Below are 14,955 nucleotides of genomic sequence, written 5' to 3'. Positions count from 1 at the left end.
AGCTTTTAAATATATATAAGATTTAGAAAAACTACTTAAAACAGTAGTTTTATTTTTTTAAAAAAAAATAAACATAAAACAGTAGCTTTAAAATTAACTTTTTTTATAAAATAAATTTATTTTTGTTTCTAAGTTTATAACAAAACGTGTTAAGATATATTTTTTAATATATTTATTTAAATAAATATAATAATAATAGTACTAAGTTTAATTAATTTAATAATAAAAATAAATAAATTATAAAATAAAAAATGGAGATTTTTCTTCGTGGATCCCGACTTCTAAAAAGACGGGGATTAAAAATCCCCACGTGGAGGGGGATGGAAAGTGCATCCCCGACCTTGCCCCGCTCAGTTGCGATATCTATTTACACTTATCTTATCTTCAAGTATTTTAAGATAGTTACCAAATATTCTTTTCTTTTTAAGGTCCCGTTTAGTAACTATTAAGCCTACAAAACTTATTCCACTTCTAAATTTCTTGTTATGTTATTTACTTTTTATAAATGTTTTTAAAAACCAACCCAAGTGTTGAAAACTAAGAAAAAAGGAGTAATTTTTAAAAATTTATTTTTATTTTTGGAATTTGGCTAAGAATGCAACTCTTTTACTTAAGAAAATGCAAACAATGGAAGAAATTGAGAGGAAATATACTTAATTTTAGAAAATAAAAATTCATAAACTAAATAGTCATCAAACGGGCTTAGCAACAGACTTTAACATATAAATATGTGTTGTGGAGATTCAAATTTTAATATAAAAAAGGCTACTAATATCTTAATTAGTTGAAGCTATGCTCAAATTATTGATGGATAATATTCACGATCAAATATATCTTTTCAATTACATATAAAGATAAGTTGAGTTTAACTATAATTGACACACACTTTTTTTCGTTTGCGATCGAAAGTTCAAATTCTATCCTTATATACTTTTTTATTTATTTATTATAATGTGGAGGAAAGATATTGAATTACTGATTTTAAGGTTGATAGTAACATATATGTCAATGCTATCTCACTTATTGTATTAAAGAAAAATGAGCTAACAAGAAATATAGCATATCTTAATTTTCTATTTGGACACATTTTATTTATAAAAATGGCAAAACAAAATTAAAAAAAAATGATAAATAAAAATTTTAAAAGTCCAAAATACCCCTAACACGTAGATACAAACCTTATGAAGGAAAAACCACCAAACTTAACAACATACTTTTAAAACCCACGGCCAATTTAACTTCCCAAAAAGCTAACACTATTTTTGAATTTGTCATTCATTTTTGAATTTGTCACTTCGAATGAATAGACAACTTTTCCCCCCTCCTATCGGTGAAGTCTTTCCTCTTCCCCATCTTTTCATCTTCAAGGTTCTCCTCCATTGAAGGTGCAACCAAAAATTAAACAAAAACCCAAAAGAATCTCACAAAAAAACCCACCAATACAAACCTGAACCTTGTTGAAAATTTTGTCTAGGCGTTTCAAACTCACAAAATCCGTTCATATGTAGTGACGGCAACCCCAAGGCAATGACTGATGGTCGCAGCTACTGCTGGTAAAAAAAAATAGAACGGCCACTGGAAGCTAGCGCAGACGACGACGACGAGGTGTTGCGCACGATGATGACTTGGCTTGCAATCGGGTGAGAGACGAGAGGGAGAAAGGCGGCAGACTTCTCCGGTAGGTCTGATGCAATCGGCTAAGCAAGAGGGAGGGACTGAGATCGTGAGAGTGAGTGAGAGGAAGAGAGAGTTCGTGTGGGGGCGGGGGGTGGCTGATAGAGGGATTTAGGGTTTTATTCTTTTATTTATTTATTTATTTATTTATTTATCTTTTCCGTTTCCCCTTCAATTTCCCATCTTCCAACAAAACAAGTTTAAACTCCCAAATATCCCAATTAAATTTAAACAAAATTATTAAATCTTTTATAACTGATAATTCGAATGTCCAAAATTATTTTTTGGCAAAAGAAAAATCTAGAATTTAACCTAAATAATTTGAGATAATTAATTTAAAATTATCTGCAAATTCGGGATGTCACATTCGATTCATTTTAATTATCCTATCAATGAAGCGAACTAAGCAGTATAATTTTATTTACATATCTAGTCATTCCCATATATTGATAAAAAGTTAATTTGAATTTGAGAAATAACCGTTAATCAAAGCTGATAATTAAATTAAACAATCTAATTTGACAAATAACTATATATCATTAGAATTTAGAATGATGGTCAATATTTTATAACACTGCACAACGTCTTTATCTACAATACAATCGACAAATGTATATCATTATTGAATGAATGAGCAAAAACATGAACCATTGGAGGAAAAAACCTCCATTCATAAATTCCATGACAGAAAACAAAAAACAAATAAAGTGTTCTCATTTAATCCTTCACTAATATAGAAACACAAAGAGTATGACAAAACAAACTTTAGAAAGTAATGTTTTATACACAGTTATATATGATTATGTTGTAACAAAGGGATGTAAAAACGTTAAGTAGTGATAATTACAGTTGTAACTAAAATTGTAAATATATGAGGAACTACATATAAAGTACAATAATTATAGATGGAAAAATTAACGTGTATTGAAAAATAAAATTATAGTGTCACTAAAATTGTAAATGTATGAGAAACAACATATAAAATATAGTAATAATAGATGGAAAAATTAACATGTATTAAAAAAAATAACAAATTTTATAAGTACTTGTAACAAATAAAACCATTTATAAATGTTCACAATGAAAAATATGAGGTAAAAGTGCAAAAATAAATAAAATCCAAACTCAACCAGGTATTGGATTTTTACACGACCTATTCTTATGACCCCTACTACCCCAACGAGTACAACGTATTGTTTTCCTATTCTCTAAGCAAGATAGAATTCTCTTTTTGCTAGGTCTTCCAATCGGATGTTTGACTGGATGAGAACGAATGAGGTTGTTATTCAAATTACATAGACTTGAAAATTGTGCACATTACTAATAGGCCATGTTTCCTTGCTATATAGTGGTTATTTTCATCTCCCTTGCCATTAAACAAAACTCTTAATAGTTGAGTAGCCATAACAAGAAAATACAAGAAAGCTAGGGGTACGTGTTGTATTCTAATATTTTATGTTGAAACAAAAGGATAATAAATATAACGTTCAAAATCATTTAAAACCTGTGAACTTGGTTGAGATTAGTAGAAAGTATAATATAAATAACAAATATCAGTTAGATAATTAATATAACATGATCTATTAAATTTTAAAACAAGATTTGAAAATTAGTTGATGTATAAGATTCAAAAATTGAAAACAACTATTAAATCTTATTTGAAAATTCAAAACAACTATTAAATCTCGAGATTTATGGTAAATTATTCAATTGAAATTATGATCTTAGTTGACGTTGAAAATCTGTTGGATATATAGTTGAACAATTAATTACAGTCTTATTAATAAAAATGTCAAATTAATTACCGTACAATTAAAAGGGACGATGAGAACATTTTAAGATTTCATAAAATTATACTCACGTGATATATATGTATTTTTCTATAATTCAAAATGATCCCACTTTCTGCTATTTTTTCAAATGATAGTATAATTATTGTTATATATCCGATTATTCCAAGAAAAATACATATAATTAAGGGCATATGTCTAATCGTGTTCGAATTTTCCAAGACCAAAAGCCAGGCCAATCTTAATGTGGGCTATAGAGCATTGGGCCGATCTACATGGGCTTACTTAGCTTATCATATTTAAAATGAAAAAAGGTATATTTTTATAATAAGGTGAAACCTTATTTAAAAAAAAAAAAACCCTCTAAATTTCAATTAAAAATAATAAATCTTTGATGAAGGTGAAGCATCGAGTGTTTTTGGGGCTACTTTTGGATTTTATTTTAAAACCACTATGTTTGGGAGTAATATAAAAATATTGTGAAAATACTTATATATTAGAAAAAGAAAACAATTGAATGTATAGTTGACTTTTTTTTGGTGAAAAATCAAACATTTGACCTCAAAAGGAAGAATATAAATTTTTTTTAGTTAAATTATGCTTATATTAACAGATATTAAATTGATTTGTTAATAAATAATTTTGTTAAAACACTGCCGATAGACTTAAACTTTATAAACCTATTTGAAGTGCTAATTACTAAAAGGTACAGACACTTAAGACATGAAAATAGTTAACATTAATTCGATTGAACTATACCCATTCATTCATGAAAATCAATACTTTAATTATATAGTTTAGCATAAACCATAAAGTAAGGAATGACATATCAACATCATATTAATCCAACTTAGTTTATGATATAGGTTGACATTATAAATCAACCGTTCAATGGTGTACCAAAACAAAATCAACCTTCTTTCACACACTTATATTTACTAAATTGTTATTTTCTGTAATTAATATTCGTCTTAAAATATGAATAATTAACAATATAATTTATCTTATTTAAACTATCTATTTCTTAGTTCTTTCTATCATCTGTCTGTCATGTCATGTTGAATCAACCAACATCTATATTTATATAATAATTTACATTAACAATGTTAACAATTGAAATTACGGAATATCACAATTCAAATTTTGGAAACATAATTGAAATATTTAAAATTTGATTATTAAATAGATACAAAGTTAAAAGCCTAAAAATTAATTCATAAACAAAAAATATAGTTAGTATGAAGGCTTCAACAAAAAATGTAGCATAGAGATAGAATAATCCAATATTAATTGATATTATTATATTGTTTGGATCAACATCATGATTTGATCTGTATATTTAATAACCACAAATTTTTTATTATTACTTAATTACACATCACATGGCTTTGCATTTAAAATAGTGTCTAATTTTATTATTTAATTTCTCTTCTTATCTTTCTTTTCTTCTTCTTCTTCTTCTTTTTTTTTTAATCAAGTGGTCAGCGTAAATTAAAATTAATAAGATATTTGAGAGCATCAAAATATATTTAGTTTTGATTAAGTTACAAATTTAATGAACTTTTGGGATGATTTATAACATGTAGATCTTTCAATAGTAAAAAGTTTATAATATATCTATAAATTTTTTAATTTTTAATTTAATAAATTCCTAAACTTTTAAAGTTTATAATACTTATTTCTCGACTTTAAATGTACTTTTTTAACCTATTTGATAACAATTTTATTATTTTTAAAAATAATTTTTAGTGTACTTCTTATCTCCATATTTTATTATTTTAAAAATTGTTTTTAGTGTACTTCTTATCTCTATTATAAACACACATTTCAATTCTATACCAAAATTATAAAAAATACTTTCTTTCAAATTTTTAAATTTGACTTATTTTTTTAAAATATTTTAAAGATAGGTGATAAAGCAAAAAGAAAAAAAAAAACTACAAAATTTACATAATTTTTAAGGTTAGATCTCTTAAAAAAAAAGTTAAAATATCATTTTGCTCGGTATACCTTCAAGATTTGTTCTTTCAAATGTCTAATTTAGTTTTTATACTTTTAATAAATCTTAAATTTAGTCTCTATTACTGATTTTTTCAAAATCTTTTTTTATTATTTATTAACATTTTACTAGATATTTTAGAAATGCATTTTCATATTGTAGTTTATTGTATGAAAATTATTATTATTTCATTATTTTTTATAAAATATAATTTTGAGAGACTAAATTAAATATTAAGACAACTATAGGGACTAAAATTGGTACAAAGACTAAATTTGAACAAACTCGAAAGTATATGTACCAAAATGATATTTTAATCATTTTATTTAAAAGAACAAAATAGTTTTTAATAGTAATCATAACTTTCAATTTCATGTGTGTACTTATTAGACTATTCTTTTTTTTCTTTTTTAAAATACCAATTTAGTTTTTTAAAAAAAGGTTTAAAATCTTACTTTGATGTCTAACAAATGTCTAACAAATCTATAAATTTTTTAGATGGTCAAATAGATGTATGACTTATGAGGCGAAAAAAAAAAAAAAAATATAAATTCAAAAAAGCATATTATACATATCTCGTATTAAAAAAAATTATAAAGTTAAAAGCTAAATAGCTTAAAAAGACTTTTTAAAGTTAGCCTATAGGCTAGACACAACTATAAACCTCTAGAGGCAAAATATGTAATTTAATATGAATTAAAATTTGATATAGTTTTAAAAAGAATTAAATTTATCAAAGTGATTCAACTTGCATGACGATTTTTTTTAGAAGTTTGATATTCGATCTCTTATTTCATGGCGATTGTGCTACAACGAAAAAAAATTTGAGACTATTTTCAAATTAAAAATTAAACTTATTTATTTATAAATCTAATAAAATATTATTATTAATTAATGAAAAATAGCTATAAATAGTAATATTTAATTATATTTTAAAATATTTAAATAATTTATCATTTAAAACACTTATCTTAAAATTTAATATAGTTTTAAAAATCCAACATGAATTTTAATGAAAAAGAAAAGCCAACTGCCGAGTATTAAGAAGGAAAGAATTAGACAGGTGTCAGCTGGAGAGCGCACCGTCATATTTCCAAAGTGCTCAACGGGAGATTCTGGATTTCTCTCCCACAAAGAAGAGAGAGAAAAGAAAGCAATTGAATATAAAAGAAGTACAATCCTCCGTCATTACCAAATTTCTCGCTGTAAATCTATTTCCTTCGTCTCTTTGGGTTCATGTTTAAGAGCAGCTGAGTAAAGCAACCCAGAAACCTAAACCAAGTAAACCATATTTTCTCTCTCTCTGAACCTTTTTTCAGTAAAATTGTTTGTTCTGAGCTATTTTTAGTGTAATTTATCATCATTGCTTCATCTGGGTAGGTGAAAAATGGCGGCATCAGTGAAGAAAGACACTGGGAATGAGGAGGTGGTGTCCTTCGAACTCCCTGCTCCTCCTGGTTGGAAGAAAAAGGTTTTGATTCCTTTTGTGGATTTTTGATTTTTGTTTATTGTCTGTTTTTGTTACTCAATTTTGCTCTAAAATGTTGAATTATCAACTGGGGTTCTCTTATTCCCGGATTTTTAGGGCTTCTTTGGTGGTAATTCACTGTTTATTGTAGCTAGGGCTTTTCTGGAAGGTTGAATTATCAAATTTCTTGCTTAATTCCCCTTTTGATTTGGTTTTCCAGTGTTCTTTTGGTGAATTATTGGGAAATTGTTGGTTATTGGTTTCTATTTTACTTCGTTTTGACATGGTATTTTGAATTTTTTTTCTTTTATATCTGGATCCTGGGCTAATTTTGGCTCCCTTTTGCTTCTGGTGCGAGAGAGACTGTGAGCTATGAATTTTTTTTGCATTATCTGGGGAGGATTAGGGCTGCAATTGCTTAATCATTCGAGGGTTGGAATCTTTTATAGTTCATGAGTAATTTCCTTTCTGATAGCATTGGCAATTGATTTTTTTTTTTTTTTTTTTTTAATTTATTTATTGAGAAGTGCATGTTCTGCTTGGATTCCCCCCGCCCCACAAGTGTATATTCGTGTGTGCGTATTTCCTATTCAATCAGTTTGGTACATTTTGGACCAAATACCCGCCACTAATCCATTTGGTCGGAAATTTTCCCCCTAATTTAAATCATATCTTTCAGTGGATTGTTAGTTACCCTCATCTATTTCTGTACCCTTCCATAAAGACACATTTCGTTATATTTAGATTATGTTCTTAGGCAGTTAATCCTGCCAAAAGGGTTTCCTTCATTCGGGTTATAATTTCCAGTTCCTAAGTTAGAATGTAAGCCTATACTCCCCAGCTCTTTTAACGACATGATTCGAGTTATTAGTGGATCCATTATTTTTGGATGCTACATATATAGCCTATTGGGGGTTGCATATTTCCTTGAACGTGCAGATTTGGAGATGGATTTTATTTTCAGAACTGGAACAAATTGGATATCTACAAGGTTATTTTATGGAGGAATCTCGAGTATATTATTGAGATGTTGGATGCCTATAGACTGTTTCTATATAAATATATTATCTCTTCTCTTGCTATTCTCAAACTCGTTTGGCATATTGAAGAGATTGCTTCTTTTTTGGGCAGCTCTAGATGTTGAAGGAGGGGGGTTGTGGATTAAAGATGAGAAAAAGGGAAAGAGTGAGTTTTTAGGAGGATGTTTATCTTGGGGAAGGAAGTCTTGAACTGAAATTGCTACGGCTCTTTAACACTAGTTATGGCAAATTTATCAGGGAGATCTGGAATGTTCAACACTTTGGTTGGATGGGATAAGCCCCTAATACACTTTCATTATTGCTCACTAATTAGTTTTGTTAGTTGGGACATTTGTATTAATGTGTTTAGTATCAGGGGCTGAAATCGATTCCATGGCATTATCAAGCAGTTCAAACTGTATATTTGCAGATGGTCAATATAAAAAGTTTCCTGTCATTTTTGTCAGTATCATCAAAATAACAAATTATCCTGTACGTGATCAAATAGTTTCATACTTCTGGAAAAACTTTTAATACTTATGGAAAGGAGAGGAAGGCATTAGCAAGGTGACAGGAGTGAATTTCAACAATAGGTTGTGGAAGCTGGTTATAGTTGGTCAAGAGAATAAATTAGGAATTGGTTGACAACTAGAGGGAGAAGTTAGCCAAGTTGAGTTCGTTACTACAGGGAGAATTCTGGTAGGAGGCAGGGTCAACTATCTTTGGACTAGCTTTCTCTTTAGTACTCTTACCTTATGTATTCTTCTAGAAAGAATGAATGCCATTATCATGATGGTTCCAGACTAGTTTGACATTGACATCAAATTCAAATATGAAATATTGACTAGATGCAATGGAGAAAATGGTGAACTGAGGGCCAAAATTGCCGGAGTTAAGACATGACGAGGATTTGATGGAAATTTCATGATCTATGGGAAGAAGTGTAGAGATTAGGATGTTCTTATGGGAGCTGTTTTTAAGGGGAAAAAAGAGGAATGTTCCCGCACTGATGGCAAGAGAAACATGCACTGGAAGCGAAGGGGATGATCTTAGGATGAATGATGGAGCAATTGGAACAGTCCAAGAGAGTCAAATGGGATTGATATCAAAAACTTGAATTCAAGAATTGGTGGAATGGATATTTGATGTAGTAGATCATGATGGCTGGTTACTTTGAGTTGAATGATACTTCTGTATCTAATGACTTCATAAAGGAGAATTTGGAACTTGGAGGGGGAAGAGTTGTGTGTGGAAGGTGATGCGGTAGCTCGATATGATGTCAAGAATGCCCATGTAGAATCTGAAATTGGTTTAATCACAAAAGGTTGGTTGTACCTATAAATCTGTTTTGGTCCAACAGAAGGTTGCTCTTGTTGGAGGCTAATCCGAGGGAGACCACCTTTAGTTTTAGATATTGCTGCACAACTGGCTACCGATAAGGCATAGAAACAAGAGCCTTGGTTCAGGGTGTGAACAAATGCATGGTGGTAGTGTCTGCTTTACTAGATATTATAAAATGTGGTAACCCTTGGGTAACTCCTAGGTCCTTTCCATTGGTGGTAGTCTTTGCTCTACAAGATATTATAAAATGTGGTGATTTCCTTTCCTTACCCTTGGATAACTCCTAGGTCCTAATCTACATCTTCAACTTCAAAAGAACCAAATCAAGAAGCTTGTGCACTGCTAGGTATACTACATTCCAATACAAGTTCACTTAAACAGTAGCTAGTCAATCAGTGAGCTTCGGATTAAATTTGTAGTTGCGGAGCTATTCGATGAACTACATGAGACTGTCATCTTCAAGATTGATTTTGAATGAGGGTATCACTATCATCAGTGTTACCTAAGCCCTCTGCACTCATACATGGAGCAGTTCTCATCTTGAAGATTGATTTCAAAGAAGGGTATAACCTGATTCGCATAAGCTTGAGAACGTGCCTTAAACTGCCTCTTGCACTTATCAAGAACACCATAAATTTTAAGGCACTGGTGGAGCCACTTTCGGGCCCGGGGGCATGTGACCCCACCCCACTTCCCTTTATAAAGAAATAGTGGACATTGATTTTGGTCATCTGTTAACTCATTGTTTTGGAAAAAAAAAAAAAATACATATGAACCTTTTTATCATGTTGATTTTTTTAAAAAAAAAAGAAAAAAAAAAAAAGAAAAAAAACTTTTCTCATTGAAAATAAGTAAGTTATCTCTAATTTAAGCTGGGTGGGAACCCTATTCCCTTTATTTAATTTCTAGATAATGTTTATTAAGGTTCATATTTTGTTTTGGGTTATATATATATATATATTATTTTTTAAATTTATGGTGTTTGTTTCCTTGTATAAATACAAGTTAAAATGGATATTTTTATTTAAAATTTAAATTATGTAAAATTTTCTTTAATGGCATAAAAACTATAATTCTGACTGAGAAAAAAACTACTAAATATTTGGAGCTTTAAATTATGATTTTCTTCCTTTGTATCTACATATGGTCATGCTCTTTATTATATGGTCTAATCAAACTTATATAGTCTTATTTTCTAAATAAACTAATGTTGAACACAACAGCTTGATATAGTATCGGTAATCAATATAACTTCGATTTGAATGTTATAAATAAAATTACATTTCATCATTGTATGTCTAAATTTATAATTGTATTAATTTGTGCCCCTATCTGGCATGGTTTTTGGATCATGTTGTTTGGCTTGACCAATGACCAAGCTCTCAAATATCTCACGGACATATTAAGATAGTTCCTTTCCAAATTTACTTGTGTTTATTGACCGCATGCTTGTTTACAATGCTGGCTCAGAGCTATGTGCTCAGCATTTGTTCTGTTTTAGACTTCTCCGTAAATATGATGGTGGCTAGTACCAAGCTCTGCACTTCTTCACACACCCGGATTGATTATATAGGTGATTTGGTGTCTGAGCAAGGTGGCTGTTCAAGACCATAAAATCCAAAATATGTTGAATTGGTTATCTTCCTCTGATGGGGCTTACATGTTTCCACTGAATATCTTTGGTGGATTATTGCTCAACTGCATTTCCCTCATCCATCACTTAAAAATAATAGTTTGAGTCAAACTCCAAGGCTAAGGAGGAAGCCTTTGCTTGTCTCAAAGCTATTCATTATAGAAACTGATGGTCTGGATCAAAAACTTCTGTGCTTACTGCTTATACAAGGCCAATGTCTTATCCTTGGTTGACCCAAGCTTATCAGGAAGGTGTGATTACAAGCCTATATATAAAAGTTAACCGATGGTGATTGTCTTTTCCATTTGAAATGGTTTCGATTCCTATTGGGCTGGTGACTCAGAATGCATACAGATTAATGCATCTTGAAGTTCTTGCTCAAACAACAGTATGAGTGCAAGTTCCCTAAGAGTGTGGGGAAGCCCACTTGTTAGGTAAAGGAATAAGCTGAGAAGTGAGATACATGGCAAGGATTGGAGATTGAGAAATGTAGAGTGAGTTTTTCCTAACAGGAGAATGCCAGGGAGAATCAGTAGCATCTAAAACGGCTGGTCTCTTTGTACTTTTGCCTTATAGTCTTTCAGAAATGATAAAATCTCTTACTGCGGTATACATTTCATCAGATCTTTTTCAGATGGATGTGGATGAATGGTTAGCGATGAAAAAAGGACGGAATTTGGCTCCAAGTAGGCAGCATGATATCAGATGGTCTACCAGAGGAGTCGAGCATTTTTTTGTTAATCCACATGCTGTTTGTGAACAGCATGTCAGACTCATAGCCAGCAGGATGTGTCTTTTAAGGTTTTGAAATTTAGAATTCTCAAATTCTTGAGATTTTTCTTCTGGCATCTTGATTTTGGGAAGGTTAGTACTTTTTATCTTATACAGAAACGCAAGGTTATAGATCTGCATCCTCATTGGTGCTGTTTATGTAACAATAACGATGCTGACAACATAAAGAACTCCAATTAATGCAGTCTCTTTTTCCAAAATTCTGTGTCTGGCTTTTCGTTTTCTTCCTTTTCCCATATATGCCTGGTGTTAGCTGGTGTTTTCCACTTGCCGCTGTGCTGGTTTCCTATTGAAGAGAAGATGAAGATTTCATGGTGGAATATTACTTGTTTTTTTACTTTATAGAGCTTATGGCTGAAGAGGAACGGAAGTGTTCTGTATGAGAGAGTGGCAAGACTTTCATGGGTGTGAAAGGGAGAGAATGTACTTTTTTTTCTTTTTTCTTTTTGGCTTCTAGATAGTTTTCTTTGGTTATTATTATTCTTTTTGAGTACTGTAATTTATACCAATGTGAGTTCTTTTATCATCTTATTTGGGGAGAGAGACTTCTTGTTTTGTGGGTTATTTGGATGTACTTTTGTCTAGTTATTGAAAGATTTCTTTCTTGCAAGAGTATCAACGCGTTGAGAGGAACACTCACTTTATTGATTGTCCTTCACTCACCCTTTCAATGGAAAACTTGTAAATCTATATATCAAGAACTAACCTGCCTATGAAGTTCGCCTTAACCTATATTTACACAATTATTTAGCTTCTATTATCTTATATTAATAACAAAAAATTGAAAAATTAAAACAAAAAAGAGAGATCTGAGTTACTGGTTTATTGGTTGCAACTGATTGAACGATATGAATGTTTGGCAGTTTTTTCCTAAGCAAGGTAACTCTCCTAAGAAACATGAGGTCATCTTCACAACTCCAACAGGGGAGGAGATCAAAAACAAAAGAAAGTTGGATCAGTACCTGAAGGCACACCCTGGTGGCCCAGCAGCTGCCGAATTTGATTGGGGCACAGGTGAGACGCCGAGGAGGTCAGCAAGGATAAGTGAAAAGGCTAAAGCATCTCCACCAATGGAGAGTGAGCATCCAAAGAGAAAAAGAACTTCGGTGTCCAAGAAAGATCTTAAAGAAACAGAAGCTGAACCAGAAGTTCTGGAGGAGAAGAAAGAATTTGACAACCAAGATGCTGGAAAAGATGGGAGCAGGGATGATACTGAAGTGAAAGATGGTAAGAAGGAAAATCAAGATGAGAAGGAAACAAAAGACGAAGCTGCTGAAGCAGAGCCACCAAAACCTGTCGACCAGTTGAATGCAGATAATGATGCTGAAAAAGAATATAAGATAACTAATGAATCAGATCAAGAAAAATTGGAAACAAACCTCAATGAGAAGGAACCTGAAAGCTCTAAATTAAACCTCAATGAGAATCTGGAAGGAGCAAAGCATGAAGAAAAGATTGAGCAGCCACAAGTTGAGGAGAATGATGGTAATTTCGGTGAAGCTGTCAAACCTGACACTCTTGTATCTGATAAACAAGAAAAAGCACTAGAGAATCAAAACCCCAATCAACAGGATATTGAACTCGAAGGAGAAATCAAGGACAAAGCAGGTGCAACTGAAGAGAAGAGTGAGAAACATACTGAGACAAACAAGACTATAGAAGTAACTGAGAATGGCAACCACAGGAATGGTGGTAATGAGGTAAACCCTTGAAGACGATTTTACGTTTCTGGCTTGGGGCCCCTTCATTTGTCTTTTCGGAAGATTCAGATTGCTGGGGATCTTCCTGGGTAGCTCTGTAATCCGAATGTGGTTAATTGTAGTAATCTAATTATTGACAGAAACATCCATCCATACAATCAATAGATTAGGCTTATTATGTTCCATCACTTGTTGTTCATTTGTACTGAATAAAATTGTAGCACGTAATGACCTTTGTAACAATTAACTGTAATATGCTTGTACTATTATATTGTCATGTAAACCTTTGTAAGGTAGAGATCTATCCATACTGATTTAGTTGGAATCCTTGTTTGATCCATATGGTTCATTTCTCCTAATATTTTAAGGATCCTTCTGTTTGATCCGTTTGGATCCCTCTCAACTGTTTGGCTCTTTCTGGTGGGTTGTCTTTTTGTATGGCTTCTTGCTTGTTCTTTTTGTGTTTCTTTCATTTGTAAGCAATAGTTTAGTGTAGGAAAAAAATGTTAGGTTTACATGAAAAATTCTAAAATAGGGAGAAATAATCATGATAAGGTGTCTTTTTATTATTTTTTAACAAAACGAAAGTTACGACAAAAGTTATATTTATAGGTTCTAACAAGTCCTAAAATTAAAAAAAAAGGAAATAAATCTAGGGTAAAATAAAATATTTGATGAAAAAAAAGAGGAAGGGGAAGAGACACAAATAGTTTACGTGAAAAATCCTAGATCAAGGAGAAAAAACTATTGTAGAGACTTTTTTATTATTGAAGTGATACAAAAATATAAGAAGGCTTGCTCAAATAAATAGATAGTCAGGAAGTCCTAGGCCCACAAGAAAATTACAAATAAGTCTCTAGGGCAAATCAACCTTTTTTGATACTTCTCCTCAAGTTGGGGCGTAAATATCAATAAGACCCAACTTGCTGATACAATAACCAAAACTCTGTCTTAACAACTCGTTTGTAAGGACATCTACAATCTGCTGATTAGAAGGAATCTAGAGAATGCATATGCTTCCATTGTCCAGTCTCTCTTTGATGAAATGTTTGTCAGTTTTGACGTGTTTGGTCCTATCATGCTGGATCAGATTGTTTGGAATACTTATTGTTGCTTTATTGTCATAGAATAATTTCATTGGAAGCTCACTGTCTTGACGAAGATCTCTCACTACTTTCTTCAACCAAATTTCTTCACATATCTCCAAATTCATGGCCTTATACTCAGTTTCTGCACTATTTCTGGCAACCACTCCCTGTTTTTTACTTCTCTAAGTTACCAGATTTCCCCAGACAAAAATGCAATACCCAAACATTAACTTTCTATCAACAACAGACCCAGCCCAGTCCGAACCAGTATATGCTTTTGTGCAACGTTTATTGACTTCCTGAACAGTAGGCCCTTACAAGGAGTGCCCTTCAGATATCGTAGAAGGCGTTCGACGGCTGTCATATGTTACTCGTAGGGAGCTTACATGAACTGTTTGACAACACTCATTGCATATGATATATTAGGTCTCGTGTGAGATAAACATATCAA

General features: G+C 31.4%; 1 protein-coding gene across 1 annotated transcript; it reads left to right on the top strand.

The window, feature by feature from the left end:
• The first annotated feature begins 6,588 nt into the window (after nt 1–6,588).
• On the top strand, nt 6,589–13,786 carry LOC120079435 (methyl-CpG-binding domain-containing protein 11-like). The gene is made up of 3 exons (XM_039033611.1): nt 6,589–6,744; nt 6,844–6,934; nt 12,580–13,786. The coding sequence occupies exons 2-3, from the start codon at nt 6,851–6,853 to the stop codon at nt 13,426–13,428; spliced, it is 933 nt and encodes a 310-aa protein (XP_038889539.1). The 5' UTR covers nt 6,589–6,744; nt 6,844–6,850; the 3' UTR covers nt 13,429–13,786.
• The last annotated feature ends 1,169 nt before the right edge of the window (nt 13,787–14,955 follow it).

This window comes from Benincasa hispida, chromosome 6, assembly GCF_009727055.1.
Source record: "Benincasa hispida cultivar B227 chromosome 6, ASM972705v1, whole genome shotgun sequence".
In the NCBI taxonomy this organism is placed as follows: Eukaryota; Viridiplantae; Streptophyta; class Magnoliopsida; order Cucurbitales; family Cucurbitaceae; genus Benincasa; species Benincasa hispida.
Note: the sequence above shows the minus strand (reverse complement) of the source record. Positions and strands in the feature narration are given on the sequence as shown.

Coding starts and splice junctions, on each gene's coding strand:
- LOC120079435 (XM_039033611.1), top strand. CDS start 6,851: ATGGCGGCATCAGTGAAGAAAGACACTGGGAATGAGGAGGTGGTGTCC. Junction 6,935..12,579: donor CTCCTGGTTGGAAGAAAAAG/GTTTTGATTCCT, acceptor AATGTTTGGCAG/TTTTTTCCTAAGCAAGGTAA.